Source organism: Cylas formicarius, unplaced genomic scaffold (assembly GCF_029955315.1).
Source record: "Cylas formicarius isolate icCylForm1 unplaced genomic scaffold, icCylForm1.1 PGA_scaffold_2__14_contigs__length_35257938, whole genome shotgun sequence".
Taxonomy (NCBI): domain Eukaryota; kingdom Metazoa; phylum Arthropoda; class Insecta; order Coleoptera; family Brentidae; genus Cylas; species Cylas formicarius.
Window position 1 is genome coordinate 26,910,693 of NW_026844319.1, and position 27,780 is coordinate 26,938,472.

Genomic DNA, 27,780 nt, shown 5'->3' on the forward strand with positions numbered 1-27,780 from the left:
TGCAACGAAATCAATTTTTATTTTTTTATTATTTTTATAACATTTTCACATATTCATTCTTATCATACCAATATTTCGTAAATACCACGTAATTACATATTCATTATATTCTATCAAATCGCGCACACTACTTATATTTTTAATTCTTTTTTCCAGTTTTCTCACTACAAAAATGCATACAATTGGTATTGTTTTTTTAACATAAAAGGTGCACACAACTTTGCCTTACACTTACTATGAACAAGCACACTAGTGATAGGTCAATGGCCAAAATACATTAACTCAATCACATATTCATTCAACAACAATAAATTTCACAACAATTCTCCCAAAAAATATTTGGTTTGTTAATACTCGAAAGTGTGCTTTTTTTTAAATATGTTGTAAAAAAGCAATTATGTGCATTAATATTTTTGGGAAAAGCCAATATTATTTAAACGTTTTTAGCCATTTATGAGATAAATTCTGTTACTTAAAAAAAACTAATAGCTACATTGTAGCTGCATTGAAAAGAAACCACATTTTGAATTTTTTTGTTTACTCTCGGTAAAATTACCAAGACACTTTTTATATTTATGATTTATTTTAATTTACCTAGTGTACTTTTAATATGAGTTAAATGACAAATGTGTTTCTTAATGATAGGTATTCTAACGCGTGAATATAAGTCGACCCCACAATTTAAATACCTAAAATGAAAAATGAACATAACCTTAGAAAATTGTCGATGATTTTATCTGAACGCCATGCAAAATCATCAACACTATATTTCTCAATTGACTTACTATTATACAATGATTATCTAAAAAATAAAATTATTTTGTACCTTTTTGGTTTTTACAATTTTTTATCATAAAAGGGCGATGTAATTACCCCAAATGAGAGAGAAATTAAATGATTTTATTGTCTGCGTAAATTTTCGAGGTTTATAAAAATAATCCCGTCAGTCCCGCGAATTTTACACCGACAATAAATTTCTATTCTAAACGGGTTCACATTTAGGAAAATTTTATGCATTTTGTCGATTGTTTTAAACTATTAAAAATTATTTTATCACAGTTTCATCAGATAATGGCCAAAGGACTTCTGTTCTTATTCAATTCAGCACGGAATCCAAATGCTAATACTTCACTTCGTTCAAAGTAACACATTTAAAATTCGTAAACCATATTTGATTTTTTTATTGTTTTTTGCACCAAAAAATTTATAAGCCGTATCGAAATTCAGGCAAAGAGAAACTAAACAGGGATGTTAGTTTTAAAGCGTAGTGGCGGTTGGGTAATAATCATATAAAGGAGAAAAATTTTGAATTACCTGAAACACACTAAATTAAATTTTCGTGAAGTAACGCAGCTACAATTTCCGATACCACATTCGCAGAAGATGTCTTTCCCAAACGTTATGCAAAAGATTTTCCTCGACAGATACTTTTACCGAATCCTATAAGAGTCTAATAAAAATAATTTAATTTTTTCGAATATAAAATAACACAATAAAAAATATATACTGTTTAATCTTCTGTATGTACAACAATCACATTACTTTACGAAATGTACAGAAAACATGTAAAAGAAAATGGAAATACACAAAATAAAACTGGCCACTCGAATCCAATGAAGTTTCCCTAATGCCCCGGGCAGTAATGTGATTATACCGAATTGCAGTAATTACAATAAATAGAATTACACCTACGCTGAGAAATTGGTTTCAAAATCTTTAAACGTGACGTAATCAATATCCACAAGGCTTACATGTACAAAAGAAAGAAATTTCATGAAGAATTGCAGGAAGTACTTATTAACCGCCAAAGTCCTAAGTGGTGGAACAAACAATAATCGGCAATCCGTTTATACCCAGATGATGCATAAATTAGAATTCTTAAACATGTAGTATAAATTTTAAACTAACTTTTGAATAGCGCCATCTAACCTGTTTATTAATTTTACGGTGGAACGCCAGAGGGCAGGCAACTAGGGATTTTCATGATTTTCATGATTGGTTGGTCTTTTGCTGATTTGTTGGTGTTTTTTTTGCAACTATGCATGCGGGATTTTTGAAGGGAATCCGCAATCAAAGGCTGAAATAAAGTTCCCCAGAAGTAATTTTTGTACGATTAGCAGTTTTCAATATACCTAAACCGGGAGCAATCCGCAATCAATATTTGATTATCACTGTAGCATTAGGAACCGGGAAAAAAATGAATGCATAAAGGAAAATTACTCTAAATAATCGTTGTGCTTCTCAGCACTGTTTCCTATTAACAAAAAAATTCAATGGGCGTCGTCCATCTGAGCTCCAAAAAGGGATATTTTAGAAAAATTATTATTTACGACCTTGGGAAACTGATTAAGAGGACCCCGATTGAAAAAGTAATCAAATGGGTTCTATGAGTCTGAGAATTTAGATATTATACCAGCACTGTGGAGTCCGGTAAAAGCGAACCCACTTTGGTTAGTTGTTGTTCTGCTATTTCCTTTTTTTTATTGAATTCACACGACCCGGCGGTTAATTATCTTCATCATTCTATGTTAAGGTTCTATTTCCATCAAACAATTACCTGATTTGTTAAAGGAACAAAAAACAATAACGAATATGGAGCAAAGATTTGGGCTACTTTCAAGCAGCTTACGACCAGGATAAGAGACACCTATTTAAATACAACTAGCCAAAGAAAAACATTTTGACATTTCATAGATGGCAAGAAGGGACAATGGCAATATTATGAATTAACGCTACTAAATAAAATAGACAAATACTTCGAATTTGGGTGAGAGGTTGGGCCTTAATAATTACAAGTCCAGGTCAATTGTTGTGGGTATCTTATCTTTTGATAAAGATTTATTGCTAAATGCTGGTGCTGTGCTTTCATCTTCTTTAATTTTTTAAAAATTGAACTGAGGTAGCTTTTACTTGACGAAAATCCACAGCGTTGTAGTTCTTATTTATCTTGTTTAATTTTTTTGGCGCGACTGAATATGGGCACTTACGGACTTATTAGACGTCACGTCACTGTCGTGTAGCTAGCTGGTGGCCAGTTTGATGGCCGAAAAAAAAAATTGAAATTTTGATAGAATTCCACCTCAACTCTACATGGATATTGGCGCTGCCACCTACCAAATACATTCCCTGCATCATTCTTCAGAAAGTACATCATATATTGCAAATGTTTGATCGGACAAAGATTTTTTTATCAAATATTCTCCTCGTCTTACGAATAAAAATACCGAATAACGATAAAGTTTCGAGTGAACTAATAACCTACTGTTAATGTTGTGGATAAGGTTTACATTTCTAATCGTACTTCTTCATCGTCCGCGTCCGTTTTTGAGATCGGTGTATGCGTTTAGCACTTGCGATTGTTGTTGGCATTGGAGCGAGCAGACCCTTGGGAACGTTCCTTGCGTCTAGGTTTCCAGCTACGCCCGTTTGCCTCACGAGCCTTGTTTGTACGATTCAGGTAGCCGCGAGAAGTCGATTGGGACGACTTTTTTATTTGCATCTGAAACGTCGAGAAGCTGTCAGAGTTTTGCAACAAAGTGAAAGCGAATCAAGTCTAGACGTTGAGACGTTACCTTTTGAGCTCTTCGACTTTTCGCGAATTGCGCTTCGTGCAAATGCAGCGCTTGCAATCGGTTGCAACGAGGAGGTGGTATTCTGCGGATCATCACGATAGCGTCGCCGTGCTCTTCGCCGACTATCTCCTCCTCGAGGTTATCCTCCATGTCGGTCGCCGCCATCTCGGAAGGGGTGGAGGGACGGTTGTGACGAAATGGTGGTCGTCTGCCGCCCGTGTGCTGATAGACGCTCATGCTCGGGTGCTCGATCAGAAGGTTCTCGAGAGGCGACGTTTCCATATGGATCGGGCCTAAACCGAGCAAAATATTAAGGAGACTGACATTTAACAAACGGTAATTTCTAATAACTTGTCAGATGAATGTAACGAATGAAGGCGGGAATTTGGTGACAAGCAGGGAGGAGCAATTTAGAGCATTTATCCTTCTCGCAATATCGTTTATTAGTTGTAGTTCAAAGAAAACAACGTAACTCCACAATTGGGAAATTTAGGTAAATAACAGTCCCTGCTGTTATAGTTTTCAACGATGAAGTTGACGTCGGCTAATTCTAATAAATGTTTTAGGACACATGCAAATTATCGTAACAACAGATCGATTCGACATTTTTGGTATGACTTTTATTTTAACTAAAATCTGGAGAGTTTGTTATTGAAAAAACCAAAATTAGAGCAAAATATTAATATGATATTCAGTGACGCCAGTAGCCAGACACAGCAGACGTCACGCTGTGCAGAATGTACGGAGAGTAATACGAATTCTCCTAAAACGTTTACTTTACTTTATTTATTTGAGCCAACACAATACTCAAAGGGCTGATTTGAGAAATTTACCCCATGTCATTGTGGAAATGGTGAACGAGTTTTTGGCAAATAACGCAAATTGAAACGAAACTCAGTGCAGTGACGTTAAAGTAGTTCGATAAGTAGATAATATGCCCATATAAAGGTATTCCCACATCTACATTTATTTTTTGTTTAGCACTAATGGGTAAAATTAAATTCTGCTTTATTTTAGTTCATTCATCATCAGGAGTTTATGACATTAGAACATAGTACATATGGCGGATAGTCGTACCAATTATCAAAGCTATTATCCGTTTTCTTCAGCATTGAATATTCTGTTTTGCATGCAGTAACGGCAAAGAAAAAAAAACGGTCTGGCATACTCAAAAGTCTCTCTTATTCTCTTCTACAATCTACAAAATATAATATATTTTTTTGTCAGATCAAGGGTCGTAAGTAATATTATTTACCTATACTTCATATTAGGAATCAAGTTTATTTTCATCAAAATTTGTTTTGTATTTTGCTTAAACGCCTAAAAGTCAAAATTACTTTGTAACGAAAATTGGATTGATAGGTGATGTGAACTATATGTTTTCAATGAGAGAAGTTGTAGGAGAACGACTAGTCACGTAGATATAGTCTCATATTCTATTTTTTTGAAGTCCACTTGTAAAACCAGCACTGGCTGCAAATATTTCGCAGTATCTTTCTGCCTTGCCCTTTTCACGCTGAGCGCTCGCTGTTTCGTAGAAATTAAATGTCTGTCCGGCTGACATACAAATTTATGTGGTACAACCTCAGATTTCATCCGGACTCCAACAGTACCTAACTTATATTCTAGGTAGTTTTCCATATTATTTTCCAGGTTGAAATGATCTTCGCAGCAGTACAAAGTTCACACTGATTTCACATCTCACCGAGCTTCGTCGTCAAACCACTTTTTATGTTTTAGAGGAGCTTTTGGTACACTCTTTTTTTGTGATATACTGGACGTATTTGTACAATTTGGAACAAAACACGACTTTCTGTTAATCATTTTTAATTCCGATAAAGTTCGCCGAAAGTCCGTACCCGCTTAAACTAGAAACTTTAACATTATTATGTGTATCGTAAAGCCAGCCGGCCAGCCGTCTGCTGTGTCTGGCTACTGACGTCACGCGGCCTAGCCATGCGCAAACGCTTCGTTTTTTAGCGTCGCGCCGACCTTGATTTTTAAATCTTTATCGCTTTCAGTTCAAATAAAAAAATGTCGAACCTACTTATTCTGCTGTCCCAATGCATTTTGTGCAGCGAGCTTTGGATTATTTTAAAATTCCTAATGGGAGCCAATTTACAGTTAAATGTTAGGCGTAAGGAAACTTAAACGAAACTTAATTTAGATAGCTGAACAGCGTAAAATAAAGTTTGCTTCGACCGACAAGATTATTTGCATCATCCAATCCAAAGCTTCACGTTCTTAACGAAGCCCTAACATAGTCTTTATATGTCGCACGTCGTAGGTATAATTAACAAAGAGTTGCTAGTTTTAAATAATAAACAAAATTAGATTTCGTCAACAAAATAAAAAACAAACGTGTCTGGCAACAACAAAAACGAATTCGGATGTTTGTATTTTGTTGTTCGAAGGTTATGCGATGCTGTAATTAATAAAAACAAAAGCGAGCAAACCAACCTGCAGAAGTGAAAGAAGGCGGAGGCGTAACAAACCACGATTCTTCCATACCTCCCGTTCCTCTCAGGGATTCGACAGAGCTCGCCCGCGTCACTCCCGTTTTCTTCCGTGGTTCGTTGGTCGCTTCGTCTTCCTCCTCAGATGACGAAACGTCCGAATTACCTTCGGAATCCCTGTCGACCAGCGTCCACCCGTCGTCATGTTCGGTCGTTCTCAGTGCTACTCGACTGCTGCTGCTGTTGCCGCCTTCGCTACTATTGTTGTCGACCCCTTCGCTAGTCGATGTTGAACTGTTACGTAAGAGGTAGTTTGCTAGGATTTGAATCATATCCTGTAAAAAAAAACTAGTTCAGGGATCGATAAAGGTTACATTATCGTAGGTGTTTGTAGCTTTCTTCGATCACGCCTATATATGAATAGAATCCTAGATGACCTACCGAAGGAGAACGGGGTGAAATCTGATATTATCCTATTGGATACTACCAACGACATTGAAATTAAAATACGAATTTCCGGACGGCAAAATGCAGGTTTTTGCAAACGACAAAAGCAGGAGGAATACCTAAATTCACCATACCCCGTCTCTTGCCAAGATTTTGAGATTATCAAAATTAGATTCGCGAAATTAGGGTCGACTTTAGCCACCAATCGACACGTGCCGTTTGCAAACAAATTCCCAACCTCAACTTTAGTTTCGCCGCTCATCGGCAGATGGCAGCATAAACGAAATTACCAATTTGTAACTAACCAAACGGCTAAGTTTCGCTGAGTGTGTAAGACAGCAAAACTCTTTAAATCACACGAAATTGCACAACATCCACTTTTTGAAAGATTGGAATAAATTGAGTGTTGTGAAAATAAGGGTTACAAACCCTGTTTGAAAAGACTTGAAGAAATTTGCCCGTCGGAGTAATTGGAAGTGAGTCTTTACTTAGTTCATAGACCTGAGTAATACTGCCCTTGTAGTGGGAAAAACTACGGCCAAGGGTCGGTTTTTGGCCAAGATGTTGCACACATGTTGTTCTATGAAATGCGAAGCTAATTTCAAAATTAACTTGAGAGACAGACAACAGTGTTTAAATTTATTTTTATGTTAAATTATTGACTGGTGGAATGGTTTCCTTACTCTTAAATACCCAATTATGAATTAATCAAGTGTGAGAAAAGTGTCACTTAAACACATCAGTTTCGTTAAACATTGTTGTCAATCACCACGGTTAGTTCCGATACTTTAGTCACAGGTTTGAGAGCGATCGGATAGGGAATGAAATGATACGTCCGCCGCTGGATAAAATTAAACAATCCCCGATCAATTAGATTTATTCACGGACTATTCAGATATTTCAAGAATTAAGTGTTTTTTATAGGTGCCAATTAAAAACAATTACAAAAATGTGAAAATAATTAGTAACAGTGTCAGCGGTTTTTTTTTATGCACTTCAATAACAGGAATTCAACATCCATTGTTAGCGGCAAATATAACAAAGAAAATTGTTTCTAATAATTTTGCGGTCGTAGAATTAGTTTTATTTATACGACACAGAACCCTGGAAAACACCTAACACAAAGTGCAAGGGCGAGTAAAAATACTAGGTATGAGTGTTAAACACCTGAGCATAAAGTAAAAAAAACTAAATAAAATAACTTTTGCTTATCAGGAACAAAACAAAAAATTGTGACTATTACGTAGACTAGTATGTAACAAAAAAAGCTACAAGCGCTGCTTATCCTTCTCTTTCGTAACATTTCAATACAATTCGGAGGATTTAAAGGGAGACCGATGAAAACTATACACTATACATTTTTATCACCAATAAACAAATGTGCTTACGAAAATAACTCAAATACAACAGGTTAATCTTAATTTACAAAAATTACTTAACCAACTTTTTTCTTTATCATTTGTTAGCTGATCCTACGATAATATCAACCCACATTCAGCAAAAAAACTGTTCGTCTGTCCTTTCTGTGAACATTTCCGGTTTTACATAAATATTTTCGCTCAGCATTTCAAAAGTAATATGGTGAATCACATAAGCGCCCGAAGAGAGGGCTTGAGAATAACAAATTAAAATCTCATCTAATTATAATTATTTATAAAAACGTCAAATCACTTCTAAACGACATTGGGATTACCTAATCAGATATTATTCGTCAAAAAATATTTTTCAAATGTCTTTTTAAAAAATGAACTTCATGCTTACTCGCTACAAAGTGTGGTAGAAAATTTTCTAGAAAATTTAAATTGGAAATCAAGGGGCTTGCTAGCTTTTTTATAATTCCGCAGCACCAATCGCGAAATAAATAGAATAAAAAATTTAATTACCCAGGGAAAACTATATTATTTCACCTTATAATGAATACTACCATAAACTGGTGAAAAACTGAGAATAAATTAATTCTGAAACCTTTTAATCCTGGGGCATGGACTCGAACTCGGGACGCCACTGGGGTCTCGTTATTTATGCGTTGTACTAGACGATTACTGTTTAATAACATACAAAAAAGGAAACAGTTGGGTCATTTCACGGCTAGTGCGCACTTTTGAATGCGAAATTACATTGAGTGCAACAATCATTGTAACAAGCGGGAACATTAAATTTGTGCCATAAAATTATGTCACCTCTATTTTTATTACCGTACAGATGGACGACAATAGAGAATATTATCAAAGGTTAGATATTAAGTATTAATTTGAAATCGCCGATACTTGGCTAATTCGGCGGTTTGCATATCATTGACACAAAACCATACAGGGACGTAATAAATTATTAACATTTAAATAAAAAATCGATAACATAAATTTGTATATTTTTAAAAAGAATAAATAAATCGTTGGGCAATCACTCTGTTCGAGCGTGCGAAATTATCACGCAGACAAAACATCGATATTCCAATTGGTCCGATAAAAAGCAATACAATTAATGAACTTTTGTACTGAATTTGATAGCACCGTGTTTGATAATATCTTTTAATGACGTGCCTAGGGTCAAAAACCTTACCACAAATCCCACACAAAATGCAACTACTTGTATACAAAAAAAGTCATTTAAATAAAAAGCCAACAACACGTAACATCTAAATAAGAAATGCATTTATCAATTGAGATGTTTTAAAACATTGACATATTTTTTTCAAAAAATATTTAAAATGAGATAACATTCAATGGTTTCGAACAAACGGGGACAAGAAAAATAAACGTCAAATTGTGTTTTACGTCGCAGACAATTAAAACATAGGGAGGGACTTTTGCGATCCTGAGGAACGCCTACTTTTTAGTATCAATATCATGTCCACTATCTCCAATGATTTTGATTTTTTTTTTATTACAGTACCTGATACTTTTGTAAATGACATTGAAAAAAAAGCCTTCCCGTATTAAAATAAACAAGACTTAAAACGTTATTTATAACAATCATGTCGATCTGACTTGTCAGAGGATTTTTTGGTCTTATTTCTAATAAAATCACGATATTGCGCAAACCTAATGTTAAGGATGAAAATACAAAATTTCAAATATTGAAAAATACTACACCAAAATGAATTAAAACATTTAAATTTAAATAGGTATGTATGTAAAAAATAATCATATAAGTAAGCCGTGTGGTGCTAAACGTATAGAAGGAAAATCTGTTTGATGGTATATTACGCAACAAGTTTTATAGTTACATATAAAAATACTAAAAACACTTCAAAGACAAGTTGTTTCAATGGACTACTCTTTAAATATATTTTTATACAGTGTGTTTCAAAACAAATTCTAAAAACTTAAAGGGGCGATTCCTTGTTTAAAATAAAAGTTAGTTTTGGTTAGTTTCCATAAAACTTGTTTTGAAACACCATATACAGGGTGCTGGTACATTATTTTTCGGTATTTACTCATAACAGATTGGAATTTTTCTGGGCGTTTCCACAGCATTCTAAAATTACACAATACGTTTGCGTTTTGTTTCACTTGCCGCGAAACTAGTTTCGAGTGGTTACAAGCTTGGATTTCAGCAACTTTTAGTTATTCGACCAACCAAAATCGGTTCACGGTTACCAGGTTCAATGTCGAGCAGCAAACAAATCCGTACGTTTATTTATATATCTTGTCTAACTTTTGGCAAACCTTCTTCATTTTTCAAGTTCGCAAAAATGAAATATATACTACGGATTTCGTTTTCCGTAATTCCACGTTTAGGAAGAAGTATAAAGACAATTGAAAGGATACAAAAAGAAACTTCTAAAAAAAAAATAGTATCTAGTGTATAACATGCACAAATTCGCCAGTATTGTGAGGTTCGTAGATTGAAGAGCTTTATATTAAATTTGTAATTTTCTCTTTATAAAAAAAATGTAATTTTGATCATTTTTACATAATTACATTTACCACAAAATAATAAGAATAATAATAATAAGAGCAAATAAGGAGTAGACAGTGAAGAAAATCACCAAAGCATGAAATTTGTGTGTGTTTAGCTGCTTTTAGAAGTTCCTGAATTTTATTTTCTATTTTAAAATAAATCGAATATAACTTTTAACGCGGCGTTATCCGTAAGATCAACCGACCAAAAGCTATCAAATCAAATGTAGAAAATTTCCTTTAACGGAAACACACTTCACAGGATCGTCAAACTGTTGGAAGCAATTTGCATGATCGTTAAACTACTTTCGCTGCACTAAAACTAAGAACCGTTTAATTTTTTCGTTTTTGCAATTTCAGTTAGTCAGTTAAATATACCCAATTAAAATTAACAACGTTTTCGTCATAGGTGATAGACGTGTTCCTAGAAATAACACGTACGCTCAAAATTATGAAACCTTTTGGACTATATACAATATACAACGTGTCACAGAAGAAGGGTTGGGGGGAATGAGGAAGTAATATAAATGCTCAAACTAACAGATTTGTTCTTTCTTGGGGAAAAATTTTTTTGGCCCAATTTATCCCAATTGCGAAAAACACTAACTATGTTATCAACTACATCAAAAATGTAACCTAAATGTACCTAAAGGTATTGAAAATATTTGAATATTTTAATATTAATTATTAATATTAATAAAAAAATAGTTTTAGTAAATAAAGCGTTATAAAAGGAAACACAATCGTTCCTCGTATCCCTAATTCATGTTTAGAATCTGCATCAAGTTTTTTGAGAGTGGGTTAGTTAGTTTTTACATTACGTCTATCCAATAGAAACATTCGCTATGATAACTTTTTAAAAATACTAAATGGTTTTTAAAGTCACTTTTTCCTTCCCTATAATGGAAAACTTTTTATTAATTCAAGTCACAACTTGCATGTACTTGTTAGTAAACGTAATACTCGATTTGACCAAAAACCCCAAAGACTAAAATATTTTTCTATCATCAACAACAAACAAATTATTTCAAGTCCCCCTTTTTTATGCTCATCTTGGGCTTCTAATTTAATGTCCACGTCAGCGTGATTTTAAAACGTTGTTTCACTTCCTGATTATCTGATAGGCGCTTGACTTCCTTTGTTTAGGGAAGCTGTTGCCTGAGTCAGCATTAATTTCCTCATAACCTCTTAAAGTAACGTCTATAAAGCATCATGGAAACCAGAACCTCTTTAATTGAAAATCTTAAATGTTTTGTCCTGGGAAGATGGAAAAAAATCAAATTTTTGTTTATACCATTTGTTTAGTAAATGCATATTTGGTGAAGACGAGTATCGTATGGAAATTTATGAAGTTAACCATTCGCGGGTTATCATATCATATTCCGTTCAAGTTCAAGACTGGATTTTACTCTTATTTCAACTCTTGATAAAAAAAAAATGCCTGTCAAAAGGGCAACTCTGCTGAAAAAAAAAACTATTTGGAAAATAACGAAACACTCAAATATTTCAGTGGCAAACCAACAAAATTAACCCAAATTAACTGAAATTATACAGGAAATTTATTTTTTTCGATTTGTAATTCGATAAGCCTAAAAATTGATAACTGAACTATTCCATCAAACTTTGGCTCTTATAGATGTATAAAATACAATAAACAATATTTTTAGCATATCACCATTTATCCGCAATTATCGAAAATTTTATTGACCCAGCGTACCCCGTTATGTATAATGCTAAATTTTGATGCGAACATTCATGATTTACGTAACACATTTATCAGAAAATTGAAAAACACGTTGGTGGGCCGAATTTCGGTTAAATTTTGCTAATTGCCAAAATTGCGCGCGAGGTATAGTGGCGTAAGTTTCGGCCTGTGGACGTCAAAAATAACTGAACGAAAGCCAAAAATGTTGATTTTTTTCCTGTCTAATACCGGCTCCTCGCATTGAACTTAAAATTCGATTCGATAAAAAAATACATACCTTAGACACTTACAAGGCGAACTATATCGAACTAAAGAGGAGTTCAACAAATAACAAAAAGGAAAAGAGATTAAATTAGCACTGTCTGACGGCTACCAATAAAGGCGCACATCGACCTACCTGCGTTCCCTAACAAAGCACTACCAAACCGGCGATGGGACGAGACAGTTATGGTTTCGACGGACAGGGTCGTTTTTGTTTTGTTTATCGTCACCAGAGAAATATCCGTATACCTACGTTTAAGACTGCCATATATAACTCGAAAATGACGGTAAAAATTGTTGTAAAGTCTGTTCATAGATATAAGAAAGAGACTAACTGATACGAATTAAGGAAAGACGCGGGCAAGCTGTAAGGCGCCGAACAGGTCCGTACTTTGCTTAGAATTTAATTATTTGGAGTTTTGTTAGGAAAGATACTAAACAATGTTGTATTTATGTTTAAATCTAAATTTAAATTACAAATTATTTTTATTACCTACTTAAATTACTTAAAATTATTCACATAATATATCAGTATCACTATCGTTATCATCGCCTGTCCTATATGTTTAACAGAATTTGCCCAAATTTGTGGAGGGATGTTAAAAACTTCGGTTTCTATAAGTTTGGGGACATTGGAGTTAACACGGGGAAAACATTGTTACGACGAATAGCGATTTCAGTTGCTGCCAAACATGTTCAATGGGATTAAATATACAGTGTTAAGGTGGAAGCCACAGACGTATTCCTTTTGTAGGTTCAAGCTTTGTAGAACCTCAATTAATTGCTTTTTGGTATAATCTTCGTGAAAATAAATGTCGTTATTATACATGTAGTTTTGGATTGTTGCTTTTGTGTCAAATGAGGAAGGGGTTTTAGTCAACTGTCTACTGTGATAACTTGCAATTGTCCATTACAATGACGCAATTAGGAGAAATGTTTGGAACTAGTTTGTTTTTAAGCCAACTTTGAAATAAATCAGCCGTGGTGCCTTCATGGTAATCCAGAGAAGAATCTTTAATATTTTTCGCAGACAGAGAAAGTCCATTTGGAATCCAACCATCTTTAGAGCCAACATGCAAAATAGTTATTCTTTTACCTCTTTTTGATGGCGCGTTTGTTTTACACTTATCAGTTGAGTCAACCCAACCCTTTTCTGGGGCATCATAAGTGTCAAACCAGGTTTCATCCAAGTAAATAATTGGCTTTTCTTGTTCTCTGCAAATCCTATTTTTTTCTAAATATTCCAGTCGCCATTTCCGAATTCTAAAAGATTCCATTAAAACTTGCCTTTTGTCAATTTTTTTAAATCTAAAACCCATGTGTTGAATACACTTCCATAAGGTAGTTCTGCCACTTTTAACACCGGTTTCATCTTTTTCAAGCCCCCTAATTACGATATCTAATATAGGCACGCTTTGTTCCTCGTATAACTGGTAAATTTTACGCCGTATGTACACTCGAGAAAATGTCAGCATCGCTTCTTTTTTTCTTCGCTGAAATGGGATTATTCCCAATTTTCCATACATTTGATGTTGGAATTTTCGTCAATGTGGCAGTTTCTTTTAAAGATGCTTGCTTGCTGGCACCACGTTCAATGAGAGTCAAATAAACATTGTTTATAACTTCCTTAGTCTCAATAGAATAGTGTATTCTACATTTGGGCGGGAGCATCTCCTGAGATACACTAGACTCGCACATATTTTGCATAATTCGCACACGATTCAACACACGCTGTATTTCACACGAAATAAGAATGATTACTAATAAATCTAAACTAAGTAGTATACCAAACCAAAGAATATTAAACACAGGTAGGTATAAAATTATTTTCTATTACGGACCACAATTTTACATGAATTTAAATTCCGCAACTTTAGGTAATAATTTTGTTGCATTGTATGTTAATGACCACCCTTGGATAATCCCATTCAAAAGCAATTGGTCGCTTTCTTATATCTATGAACAGACCATACTCACGTTTAAAACTGCCACATATAATTCGAAAATGACGGTAAAAATTGTTGTACCTCCGTGCGTTATAGCCGCCTAACTGTTTATTAAGCGTTATTCCTTTAGTATTTTATCAAAGTTCACCGTCTGAGCCTAAATTATCTAATCTAATGTGTTGGCGTAGTCGAGGTTCCTTTAGTATTTTATCAAAGTTCACCGTCTCAGCCTAAATTATCTAAATCTAATGTGTTGGCGTAGTCGAGGTCGGTTGCTCCATTATTTTTTCTGTTTCTGGCACTACTTGGTGAGGCGATTAAACACCAGACGGACATCAATTAACCTGAATTTTATGCAGTTTATAAATTCCTACCGATGAAATAAATATGACGAATAAAAGATTAAAAAGTCGAACAACATTCGTAATTTTTCAAAGTATGGTCTGTTCATAGATAAGAAAGTGACCAATTGCTTTTGAATGGAATTATCTAAGGGTGGTCATTAACATACAACGCAACAAGATTATTACATAAAGTTTAAGAATTTAAAATCAGGTAAAATTGTGGTCCGTAATAGAAAATAATTTTATACCTACCTGAGTTTAATATTCTTTGATTTGGTATACTAGTTAGTTTAAGTTTATTAGTAATCATTCTTATTTCGTGTGTAATGCAGCGTGTGTTGGATCGTGTGCGAATTATGCAAAATATGTGCGAGTCTAGTGTATCTCAGGAGATGCTCCCGCCCAAATGTAGAAAACACTATTCTATTGAGACTAAGGAAGTTATAAACAATGTTTATTTAACTCTCATTGAACGTGGTGCCAGCAAGCAAGCATCTTTAAAAGAAACTACCACATTGACGAAAATTCCAAGATCAACTGTATGGAAAATTGTGAATAATCCCAGCGAGGTAAAATAGAAGCGGTGCTGACATTTTCTCGAGTGTAGATGAAAGTGATCAAGATATAATACGGCGTAAAATTTACCAGTTATACGAGGAACAAAGCGTGCCTACATTAGATATCTTAATTAGGAGGCTTGAAAAAGATGAAACCGGTGTTAAATGTGGCAGAGCTACCTTATGGAAGTGTATTCAACACATGGGTTTTAGATTTAAAAAAATTGACAAAAGGCAAGTTTTAATGGAATCTTTTAGAATTCGGAAATGGCGACAAACAAAGGTCAATTATTTACTTGGATGAAACCTGGTTCGACATTTATGATACCCCGGAAAAGGGTTGGGTTGACTCAACTGATAAGTGTAAAACAAACGCGCCATCAAAAAGAGGTAAAAGAATAACTATTTTGCATGCTGGCTCTAAATATGGTTGGATTTCAAATGGACTTTCTCTGTCTGCGAAAAATATTAAAGATTCTTCTCTGGATTACCATGAAGACACCACCGCTGATTTATTTGAAAGTTGGTTTAAAAACAAACTAGTTCCAAACATTCCTCCTAATAGCGTAATTGTAATGGACAATGCAAATTATCACAGTAGACAGTTGACTAAAATCCCTTCCTCATGTGACACAAAAGCAATAATCCAAAACTACCGGTATAATAACGACATTTATTTTCACGAAAATTATACCAAAATTCTACAAACCTCGAATCTACAAAAGGAATACGTCTGTGATAATTATGCAAAAGATCTAGGGCATACAGTTTTAAGGCTTCCACCTTACCACTGTATATTTAATCCCATCGAACATGTTTGGCACCAAATGAAATCTGCCATTCGTCGTAACAATGTTTTTCCCCGTGTTAACTCCAATGTCCTCAAACTTATAGAAACCGAAGTTTTTAACATCGCTCCACATAGTTGGGCAAATTCTGTTAAACATTTAGAAAAAGCAGAACAATCATACATCCATATTGCAGACAGGCGATGATAGCGATAGTGATACTGATATATTATGTGAATAATTTTAAGTAATTTAAGTAGGTAATAAAAATAATTTGTAATTTTATTTTAGATTTAAACATAAATACATACATAAACAAATAAATATTGTTTAGTATCTTTCCTAACAAAACCCCAAACAATTAAATTCTTAGCAAAGTACTTACCTGTTCGGCCATATTTCATTCTTACAGCTTGCCTGGGTCTTACCTTAATTCGTATCAGTTAGTCACTTTCTTATATCTATGAACAGACTTTAACATAATGAATCTCCTATTTCAATAAAAATAAACAATAAATACATAAAAAATTAAAATTCTCCTGTATTGTTGCAAGTGACTCACTTTTTTCGATAATGCGTTAAAAGGCGAACAATAAATTGCTCCAACCCAGATATTTCAATGTAATCAACGTAAAGATTTAGAATAGCTTAGCCTTTGTTCTTCGAAATGTAGCCAGTCAAGTAGGTTAAGTACCTGCATAACGACAGGTTTGTTTTATTTATCTGACCATCACTTTTCTACGAAAGTAATTTCGCTATTATATAGAGAGTAACTTACTTCTGATGATTACTTACTGGCAGCGCATAATGCGGACTGCTGCTTTTCTTTTTATGAGCCTCTAGCTTTTACGTTTCCGTTTAACAGAATGTACGCTGCTCGCAGATCCACCAATAACAAAGTCCTTAACAAGTTCAACAAAATTTACGTGCAGATATTTTTCCATTTTCCAAAAATCGGATAAAATTTTACAACTTCAAAAAATAATAAATAAAAATTTTAAGCGTTTGTAAACATCACTGATTGCGTTATTATAACAATGGCTTTAAAATCATAGCTCATATAATTATTATCATAAAAATGGAAACCCCTAGAATTTCCCTGACCCTTTGGGGACGCTTCCACTTGCCGAGAACACTGACGAATCCAAACAGTGACGTGCGAAAGAATTTCGCCTTTAAAAAAATCGTCAAAACATATACGTCGTAGAAAAATAAATCGCCACGCCGAACAAAACGCAATAGCAAAAATTATTTCAAACATAATTTAAGTGCTGATAAAATTCGCCATCCTACGCAGTTGAACGCTGGGAGTCTTTAAATATTTCCAACTCTACTTTGGAATAGTTCAACACTAAGTGTATCGATTGCATTAGTTGCCAATAATAATAATTTCATGTCTCAAGTAAACGGCGTCATATTTTGGCAAATGTTGCATCATCTAACGCTTAAAATACTATTGCGATACAGCATAGATGTGGATCGGTTTGAGTGTCTTTCAAGTCATTTTCTTAAGAACCACTTTTGACAGCCTAAGACTTAATCTAATATTTTTTGATGACACACAATGCTTAATATTTCTTGATTTACAGGTTTATACGAATCGCGTGTTGGGTCGAAACATCTAACATACATCTTCGACATAAACAATAATACTTACTTTAAACTTCGGTGCTAAACTTGCGTGGGTATTTAATTGAGAAGTATATTGCGAATCAGCCTTATGAATTCTCACTGTTGTACCAAGAACGTATTGCCGATCGAAAGTAATACACTAAATGAACACTACGCGTACAAATCTGCGATCGCAGCTGATCACCACATCGCAGTGTTTTGTTTTCTCCTGTCAAGGCGAGCACGATAGGAAAGCGTCAAACGGAATGGGAAGGGGGGGGGGGGGGGGGCTCAGAAGTAAACGATAGTCAGCTGTTTCACGTTATTCGTTCGTGCCCAGCTGGCTGGGATGCGATTGGAGATTGCGCTCTACGTTTTTCTTTGTTTGATAACACGCAAATCGCTCGCCGTTGCCGTATTTGGCGTATCGACTTGTGGGAAACTGAATTCGGTTGACGTTTGCCGAGCCGAAGGAAACACGGTTCGAAGAGACGGTCGGATCAACGAAATCAAGAGACCACAGACTCAGCCCTGTGTTGGACACCCACACACAATTTGCCTGCTGTTATAAAATTTGATATAACAAAAATATTTTCTCGTGCCGAAATACCTTTCCTTGATCATTGGTTTGTATGCGAAACCATTTTTGAAATGTTGGTTTTATTGTCACCCGGTACATTATCGCACGCGGATTTTTTCAACTTTTGTTTGTCTAGAGAGCGTTCCAGACGCAACCTTGATCAATTTAAAACAGCAACAAAATACGGCTTATCCAGTGAATTGAGTAGCGAACATGTTTAGTATTTATCTTTGACGCGAAAATAACGTGACTAAGTATTATTGTTATGAACGGGAAACCACTTAATGCTGCTTAAAATTTTATCACTTACGTTAATGTTATGTTAAAAACAACATAAACGAGGCATAAAATTTTCCAGAATATTTCCAAATGGCAGTTCAATGTAAAACTGGCAGCCATCTCTGAAAAATCGCTTCCAGTTCAACAAAACTAATAAATCTCGGTAAACGTGGACATTTTTATTTATAACAGTTTTCTATATGGTGTGGTATGTATGGGTCATTTTTATAATAAAGCTTTCATTTTACATGTTTTATGGTTAAAATTGACCAAGGCTCAATTTTCATAAAAAAATATAAGGTTAAAATCGCATATTGCGTTTCAGATTTATATATCGGGTGTTTTTAAAAAAGGTGTATTTTTAAAACAAACGCTTCAAGTTTTTTACCCTTTTTTACGGAGAACTGAACGGTTTAACTACATCATTTTTAAAAGTAATTCTTTAACAGAAAAATCCTTTTTGTATTTATGTAATTGAAAATAAGTTAAAATTCCCTTTCAAAAAATATAACACATTTAGATATTTTATTCCTAGTTTTCTTGAAAAAAAAAGTTTAAACAAATTTTAACAAATCGTCTTTGGACCGTACGATCATAATACAGAAAATTGATAATTGTCAAACCGACGACTCTTAATCAAATCGGGTCGAAAACCTTCTACCAATATGTTTAAGAGGACATTGATGGTGGTATACAGCCTCTGCTTTCTTCCCGATTTTTATAACACAAGCCATCATTATATCCACCATATTAAAACCAAACTAACGTATTAGTAGCCAAAATTTCAATTTAAAGATTACCAATACCCACTTGTTCTCTACATTATGACCAAGCCGTAGCCAAAGTGTAATAACTCAAAAATATGCAGAGCATCCCATGTACAAAATCAATGTTTTGTGCTGGTACTTAACTATTAAGCTATAAGCTTTAAAATATACTATTCTTGAACAATTAAAATATGGGTAAAAAGGTGCTGAAAAAAAAAAAAAACTTTTGACTAGTAATACCACTAGAGGCCTAAAATTTACGGATTTATTTGACCTCGTGTAATATTTGGTAAGAAACTTTCACAACAGTAGTTTTTAAACAATCAAAATTGATTTTGTTGACAGATTTCCATACCAACGCAAGTTTCTATTAAAATATCCAGTATAATTCGCTGTTGGTTACTAGGATTTTTTTTTACTAAAATTCATCCGTGGCCATGGTGATGTCAGAAAACTCCTTTTTATTGGTTAAAAATTACAGATGTCGAATTTTCATAAATACACATACCTTTTTTTTTTAGAAGACGAAAGAAGAAGAAAATACCGTATATTTTTGGTTAGTTAGTTTTTTTAATGTTGTTTTTTAAAAAATACCTTATAATTTTGAAATGGTAACAGATATCCATGTGCGATTTTTACCACTATATTTTTTATGAAAATTAAGCGCCAATCCTTAATTCTATAAGGCCACCGTAATGTGACAAAAAAAAAACAAATTTACGTAACCAATTGAAAACAGAACTATGTTTTTCAGTTGCTGTTATGGTCTGTTCATAGATATAAGAAAGTGACCAATGCTTTTGAACGGATTATCCAAGGGTGGTCATTAACATAATGCAACAAGATTATTACCTTAATTAATAATTAGTAATTAATAATTAACCGATTAATAATAATAATCTTGTTGCATTGTATGTTAATGACAACCCTTGTATAATCTATTCAAAAGCAATTGGTCATTTTATTATATTTATGAACATACCATACCTGAATGCACTGCTTTCGTCAAGTGGACAATTCAAAAAGTGAAAAAAATTATAATAAACACCGCGAAGTGTCATGTTATTCCAACTCTGACTGGTCCAAAATCCGTGTAGCATGAAGACGTTCGATATATTTTTTGTGGTGCTTATTTTTGTCTTGGTTGAGTACCATCCCAAAACAAATCAACACATTTTCGGGACACCTACTCACAGGCGTCACGAATTGAAATGTTGCACGAAAGTAGCTACCGTAATGGCCGAGTTTTGGCGAGATAAATGTTATTATTATTCACGCGCCGAAAGTATACGCTTTTAGAAAAATTGGAAAGCATTTTGAAACGCGTTATTTAAAGCAGGTAGCAGATAACAATAAAAATTTACTAGACAAACTATGTCCTGCCAAGAGACATTTTCAGTCGGTGTAATTAAATAAATTTTGAAATGCAGTACATTTGGCTATTAACATATTTGTCTATTAAAAGAAAATTGCAAGTACACGCACACCTACACAGATGACGAAACATTTTATCGCTCCATAGGAAACTTCCAGTGTGTCAAATATATGTTGTCATATTTGTAAAGGATACATCATATTTTCTATCTCACTTCAATTTCTCCTACTTTTCTTACCGCTGTGTAATCTTTTGATTAGTTTGGCATACGCACGTTTTGAAATAAATAAAAATTGATATAAATGTAAACTTTTAATTTTTAATGGTTTCACTAAGCTATTGATGGTTGAATGTCAGTAGTTTTGCCAGATCTCAGGTCCAACTTACTTTTTTTTTGTTTGGAAGTAAGGAATTACAGAAACTGCAAACTCGCAAAACTAAGATAAAACGATAATTTTCATTAAAAAATATGGACCAACCTTGTTGCACATTTCAAAATGTCCGTCTTCATGACAATTTATTAAAAACATATGCAACCAAAACGGAATATTTCAAAATAACGTCACCAAAACTCCTGCGCTACTTTTATATAAAATATAAATAATATAAAAAATATATAAAATACATATGTACCTATAACAACCATTTAAAAAAATCTCACTTTTAAACTTCTTCAATTAGATTTCCAAAATACCAAAAAGTTGGCCGGCTTGTCAATTCTTTAATTTAATATTTCTGGTTCTCATGTTCTCGCGGTATTATCTATATTGAATTATTTTATCAATTTAACCTTCTTCAAATCGTTGAAAAATGCCAAAATGACAAACCAAAAACAAAAACAGAAATATCTCCGAAAACATCCGATTGCTCCCAAACCCGTGCGGTAAAATCCCGGAAATGTCCGAAGTGGCTTGGATCCGTGTTAAACGAAACTGACGTGGTAAAGGGACGCTTCCCGCACGCTAGATAAGTGTGTAATTAGGTATCTTACAGACGGGAGTAGAAAAAAATATTTATTGAACAATTTATTGATCACAAGGTGGCAGTATTTATTTTTTTAATATTTTTAATTTCTAAATAATATTATGGAGATAAAATCAAATTATCAAGTTTCCTTATTGTTTTACTTATTTCATATATATTATTATAAAAATTATTTATTTATGAAACAAAATCAGTTTTACTTATACCGTTATTAGCTAATAGTATTAACGTGTATGACAAAGAAAACAATCTCGTCTTAATCTATGTATGATTCACGAAATCCAAATTCTAATATGCACCATTTCAATTCGATATATAAGTTCACACTGATATTGTATAAATAAATTCAAATCAATTAACTTAATATTAGTACTATTTTAAAGGATTATTTAACATAAAGCTGAAATCGAAGCAGGCACGAGCAAGTGCATACGATTCAACTTTGATAGTTCCACGAGAGTCCCTCACGTTACCTTAACGCAAAAAGCGTACGCGTCCATATCTGCAACGTAGCGCTGGTTTGTATATAAGGCGTTATTTGTATTTACCGTCTTTCACCAGCGACGAGAAAAAAAACGAACCAACTCCAACGCTCGGTTTAGAACAATGCGATTTATGGGCACCGGCAAAGTTTCGACGCGTAACGATACCACTAAACATCCTCCAATCAACGTCGTAGAGGAACGGTAATGGTCAACTGTATTGGTGATGTTTAACATTGCGCTCGAGGTAATTTCAAGAACTGGTCAGATTTCGGTAAGTGAAATATAAAATAATAACGAATAAAATTTACATGGCTCTAAAAGTTTTTAAATTGTCGCTTTTACAAATGTATAACAAAAGTTAGGTTATGAGAAACCCGTTGTGAGCATCTACCTAACTCAAGTTCTATCAGTTCAGAATTATAGCGTAACATGTTGTAACAAATTAGAAGTTCAGTTGTGCTGATGCCCTTTGCATTGTTGTTGCATTAAAATCAGTAAAGAGCAAAAATTTAACAGCATCTCTTTCGATATTAAGAATTATTGATGGGTCGGCTAGGTGCTCAAAAACATAAATTTCTATGTAGTTGACGTTTCGATAATTGCCTTCTTTAGGACTCTAAAAGAGATCACATATACTTAAAATCGTGTTTCTTCAACGAACTCATTCACAACAGCGCACTTATATATAAAAAGAGGAAAATAAATGTTTATAAAACCATGAAAATTACTGTTGCTATTGGTTTTTGATCTTGGTTGAGTATATATGAAATGCAATAACAAAAAACTAGTGACAAACAACAATTAAGGCTTAACAAGGGTTACATGCAACTAAAAATAAACGAAATTCACAATAAGGTTGATTTTCCGCGTTGATATGTATGTACAGTAGTATCGTGGCCCATTAATTAGACATTTTTAAACATGTATAAACCCAACCCAAAATCCATCAAATCCTTAATATTAAAATCAGTTTCGGAGATATACGTGAAAAACACGTAAATTGATAATTCACAATTTTTTCTATTGCGTTATTTTCAAGTATCTGCTCTAGCGATAAGCCTCAGCTTACTTTCGCAAATACGCTCCTGGTGCATGTTTAAGAAAAGGAGACAGGAGTCGGCGAGTGGAAGCAAGACAAGGAGATGCGGAAGTGACGAAAGATGTAAATATAATCCGCTCGTAAGTAATTGCAGTAAGTAAAAATTGGTGTTCTATTTTGTAACTCTTAATAATTTTCGTAATAAATATTCTCCCTTCATCTGTATGTCAATGTATAAACAATTTGGGGTTTGGGTATTTGAATAACAATTTAAATATTTACATGATTTCTCAGAAACTGCTGCCAAAATCAAGATTTACCAAGTATACCACCAAATATATCTCTGTCAGTGGCTAGAGGCGGTTAATAAAAAAACACTTACCTTAATTTGCTAATAAGACTAGATAAATGATTGCTCCGTTTCTGGTCTAGTTGTTGCTTGATAAAAAAATTATCACGCACTATTTCGGCAAAACTCCGATTATTAGGGTTTTTCTGTTTCTGAAAACAAAGTTAAATGGTACAGAACTCTCAAATCTAACTGTGGTGGTTTTAGTTTTTGTGGATAATGAACAATTTTCGATCATTATGGGTACGGTCCTGTCCCCGACAATGTTGGGTTGTGCTTTTCAAAAAATAATTCATTTTCGATCTCATTTGCAAGTTCAACTATTATTCTGAACAAAGGGTGGTTTAAAACCTTGATAGCAAATTATTTTGTAAATAATATGTATACACAACTGCGCAGGCCCCTGAAATCGGTTAATTTTCGAACGCATCACACATCCACAGTCGACTGACAACAGCGCTCTCTGTCTTTTAGTTACATCATCGATCGTGGTTTGGTTTAGCAGCGTAATCCCAACAAAGAAAATTCAGTCAAAATAACACCAAAATATATCAAACAGGTAATTTACTTGACAAACTTTGAAATCAATTACTATGCGTACGAAAAGCCTACTGGGTTACACTAAAATTGTTATTCTCCTTGCATTATTCAGATCAGCTGATTTGGAAACCAGTAGTTTATTAATTTCTTTATCTCAACCGATAATCTGTAATTTTGATGCCAAAAAAATGCTTGATATTTGCTCACCTTTTGCGTTTCGGTGATTTCTACACTAGCGACAGGGATGCGAGGGGGTCAAAATCACAATAAATCGGTGACAACAACGCTTAACAAACAGCAGCATTCAGCTAGGCGCCGAACACGACTGATCATAGTGATCGCGCGGCAGGCTTTGGAAAGGGAAAAGGGCACACAGCTGAGCGGAACGGTCAGGACCGTACTGACAACTTATGTTTTATGGCGCTTTTAATAAAAAGTTTATTCAAATAGATACTTTGGAGGGACAATTTTTATTCCTTTAATTCAAAAAGCAGGCGTTTCAGCTTATTATTGATCCAAAAACAAAAAAAAAAAAATAAAGGAAAATAATATATTTTTTAAAAAATGTTCTGTTGTGTTTGTCTCTGGCTTGATTTAACAAGTCAAATATGCATAAATCCTTGCTACTATCATTGTATCCAAACGTCTACAGCAAATTGCAAAACATGACCATTAACCCAGTTGCATGATCAATTATGTTTATTTATAATAAGGTTCTCAAAACCTTTTCCCTATATAAAAAATGTTTTGTCTGGTCTGGTCTTCTAGTTTTTGCCGAAGTTTCTCAGAAGAAACTGTTACTTACCCAGAGTGTTATTTTGAGGATACATTGTCGAGGCAGAAATATATTCTTTATTTAACGCACTTTGTTAAATTTTAGAGCAAACAACCGGGGTAAATTATAATGACGAGATTAGCATCTGCTTTCATAAAATGTATGGCACGATCCAAAAAAGGGTGTGGAAAGTATTCGCTGGCTAGCGTCAGCGGCGTCGCAGGGTTGGGCGCTTTACTTCTTACCCGAGAGGGTAAAAATGACGATGACAACATCGTATTGGGCACGAAGGGGTTGCTTAGGTTTGTTAGGTGAGTATCTTTCATAAACAATAAAATTTTAATTTTTGCGTTACCAAATTTCGTATTATTCAAATTTAAGATAAAGGATTTGTTGTGTACTTTTAGATCTGTTCGAATAGGGTTAACAATAACATTAGACTATTACGTATCGATGCAAGGCCTCACGGACGGTAAACCAAATTATGACGTAATGATGAGCCGAATCCACCGAAGATGTGCGGAACGTATTAGGGACGGTTGTCTTCAAAATGGTGGAACCTATGTTAAATTGGGACAGGGATTAGTATCGTTAAGTCATATTTTACCCAAGGAGTATATAGACAGCTTAAAAATATTGCAGGTGATGAGTTAGCCTTCCTACATTGATTTTGGTATCTATTGAGTCAAAATAATTCTTCGCCTCTCCGCACTGGCGCTTTCGATCTTCCAACTTCCAACGACAAAATATATTAACACCATAATCACGATAGTTACTCCGATTAGATATTTTTGCGGCTTTAAAAATAAATCTGCATTGTTATGCTGTAATGAAAAGTTGCACGAAAATCGTTTCGATAAATAAATAATTGTTGACCTGTTGAAAAAGCTATTTAAAATTTATATTATTGACACAGTGAAAACATACACAATGATGAAAATAAATTGTAGGATAAATGCTTGAAACGAGAAAAAGACGAATTGTATCAAATATTTGAAGAAGATTTTGGTCAAAAACCGGAAGAGTTATTTCAATCTTTCGATATCGAACCGATAGCAGCTGCAAGTATCGCACAGGTTAGCTCACATTCTCAAGACTATATCTTAAATTTAAGAAAACGTTTTAGGGGTATTTTTAGGTTTTTAAAGCTACCACCAGGGATGGCCAAGAAGTCGCTATCAAAGTTCAATATAAAGATTTACGAAGGCGATTGAACGGCGATATTCTTACCTTAAAAATCCTCTTGAAGACCGGCACTTGGTTCCATCCCAAAGTAGACTTATCCTGGATAGTCGATGAGTTTAGGGAGACTTTAAGCCAAGAGTTAGACTTTATTAATGAAGGATTGAACGGTGAAAGGTGTGCGAGGGATCTGCATCACCTCAAATATGTATATATACCTACAGTTTTGTGGAATTACACCAGTCCAGTAAGTATTAATGACTCATATGTACCTACTTTATCGCATGTATTATTTTCCCAGAGAATATTAGTTACTGAATTTATCGATGCTATTAAAATAAACAACCTTCAAGCTCTCAAACAGAACGGATTTTCACTTGCAGATATTAACAATAAAATGTTTGAAGCGTTTGGATATCAAATTTTTAAAGCTGGTTTTGTTCACGCCGATCCTCATCCGGGAAATGGTCAGTGTTCGATAAGATATTAAGACTTTTTAGTTGAGGTCGAATGAATTTTAGTTATGGTTCGAAGACAAAATGGTAAAACTGAATTGATCATTCTCGACCATGGTCTTTACCAAGAAGTACTGGATACAGAAAGGATTGCCCTGAGTCATATGTGGAAAGCAATAGTATTGGGAGACCATAGGAACATGCGAAAATACTCTAACATATTAGGGGTTGAAGGTAACAATAAACAATGTTCTACTTAGCAAGGTTTATGACCTATACTATTTTGGAACACTAACTATACTAATCTAAGATAATTTTTTAATTAAAAGAATATTTTTGTGCACCCTTTGCAAGTATTTAAATGGAGAAGTGTATTCTTTTAGATTATGAAAAATTTGCGGAAATCCTTACACAAGCTCCACTCAAATCCAGAGGTTTTAAACTAAAGAAAAAGCTGTCAGAAGAAGATTTAGCGTACATGCAACAGCAGACTGCTGAACATTTCGACGAAATTACTCGTTGCTTGCAACAAATGCCCAAAACTCTCATCTTGGTTGTAAGGTATACAAACACGTATTTTTCAAATTTTACCATAGATTAAGGCAGCTTGTTTCCAGGAATTTAAATACTTTGAGAGCTATATCATTTGATCACGGTTCTCCCGTGGATAGGTATGCGATATTGGCCAGGATGGCGTCTAAAGCTGCCTTTGACGACGAAAGCAAGGGAAACGGGAAGATTAAACAAATTACAGTGAAATTATGGTTTGAGTTGGCGCTAATGTAAGTGGTTATATGATGTATGAATATTATTGTGAAACGGTGACAAACTTTGATTTTTTTTAGAATTAACAAATTTGTAACCTTCTGGAGGATTGTCTTGGTGGACATTTTCTACAAATTAGGATTGATTCCAAATATCAAACCGTTGATTGATATGGAAATAAACAGACAACTATAAACCTTAAGTACATAATTAGGAACTGTGTAATGAGTGACATTGTTCCATTTTAATATATTATCCAGAGGTTAAATTTTACTCCATTACATTATTGTATAACTTAGGACTCAATAAAGCGATGTATATATTGTTTTTTTTTTTACTTTCGATTGATAAAGGATAATAAAAGGTTTTTATCCTTTTTTTTTACTAGTCCGACAAGTTTATGATACATTTGGATGGGTCCACCAGATATTTGTATATACAAGGGAGTATGGTTAAATGAAATATATTTTAAATAGCATCCAAGGTGAAATAAATATAAATTATTGCATAAAATAAATGGTGGTATAAGTTTTTTCTCCTTTTTGGGTAGTCTGCAATATATTTTAAAGTCCCACAAATTTAGGATACATGATTTATGATCCAAGGTAAAAGAAAT

General features: G+C 34.0%; 2 protein-coding genes across 7 annotated transcripts; one reads left to right on the plus strand and one right to left on the minus strand.

Moving 5' to 3' along the window:
- On the minus strand, positions 1–24,332 carry LOC132697819 (tumor protein p53-inducible nuclear protein 2). 3 transcript variants are annotated; one of them, XM_060663485.1, is made up of 5 exons: positions 24,195–24,332; positions 23,481–23,599; positions 6,084–6,363; positions 3,573–3,865; positions 1–3,499 (listed from the first exon to the last, which is right to left on the minus strand). In XM_060663485.1, the coding sequence occupies exons 3-5, from the start codon at positions 6,358–6,360 to the stop codon at positions 3,344–3,346; spliced, it is 726 nt and encodes a 241-aa protein (XP_060519468.1). In that variant the 5' UTR covers positions 6,361–6,363; positions 23,481–23,599; positions 24,195–24,332; the 3' UTR covers positions 1–3,343. The 3 variants fall into 3 exon arrangements, with proteins under 3 accessions (XP_060519468.1, XP_060519466.1, XP_060519467.1); XM_060663483.1 differs by having other exon boundaries at positions 6,033–6,363; XM_060663484.1 differs by lacking the exons at positions 23,481–23,599; positions 24,195–24,332 and adding an exon at positions 17,636–17,840 and having other exon boundaries at positions 6,033–6,363.
- LOC132697818 (uncharacterized aarF domain-containing protein kinase 5) lies at positions 22,062–27,474 on the plus strand. Of its 4 annotated transcripts, XM_060663479.1 has the most exons (12): positions 22,063–22,330; positions 23,099–23,238; positions 23,922–24,006; positions 24,868–25,073; positions 25,170–25,404; positions 25,713–25,838; positions 25,901–26,191; positions 26,246–26,411; positions 26,466–26,633; positions 26,783–26,960; positions 27,017–27,181; positions 27,245–27,474. In XM_060663479.1, exons 4-12 carry the CDS (start codon positions 24,892–24,894, stop codon positions 27,357–27,359), a joined length of 1,626 nt encoding a protein of 541 aa, XP_060519462.1. In that variant the 5' UTR covers positions 22,063–22,330; positions 23,099–23,238; positions 23,922–24,006; positions 24,868–24,891; the 3' UTR covers positions 27,360–27,474. The 4 variants fall into 4 exon arrangements, with proteins under 4 accessions (XP_060519464.1, XP_060519465.1, XP_060519462.1 ...); XM_060663481.1 differs by lacking the exon at positions 23,922–24,006 and having other exon boundaries at positions 22,062–22,330; positions 23,099–23,251; XM_060663482.1 differs by lacking the exon at positions 23,922–24,006 and having other exon boundaries at positions 22,062–22,330.
- Positions 27,475–27,780: the final 306 nt, after the last annotated feature.

Bases quoted from the DNA above. Each gene is read 5' to 3' on its own strand.
- LOC132697819 (XM_060663483.1), bottom strand. From the start codon at position 6,360: ATGATTCAAATCCTAGCAAACTACCTCTTACGTAACAGTTCAACATCG. The intron at 3,866-6,032 runs GTTGGTTTGCTC...TGCTCGGTTTAG, and splicing joins GCCTTCTTTCACTTCTGCAG to GCCCGATCCATATGGAAACG. The intron at 3,500-3,572 runs GTAACGTCTCAA...TCGACGTTTCAG, and splicing joins AAAGTCGAAGAGCTCAAAAG to ATGCAAATAAAAAAGTCGTC.
- LOC132697818 (XM_060663481.1), top strand. From the start codon at position 24,892: ATGACGAGATTAGCATCTGCTTTCATAAAATGTATGGCACGATCCAAA. The intron at 25,405-25,712 runs GTGATGAGTTAG...AATAAATTGTAG, and splicing joins ACAGCTTAAAAATATTGCAG to GATAAATGCTTGAAACGAGA. The intron at 26,412-26,465 runs GTCAGTGTTCGA...AATGAATTTTAG, and splicing joins CGATCCTCATCCGGGAAATG to TTATGGTTCGAAGACAAAAT.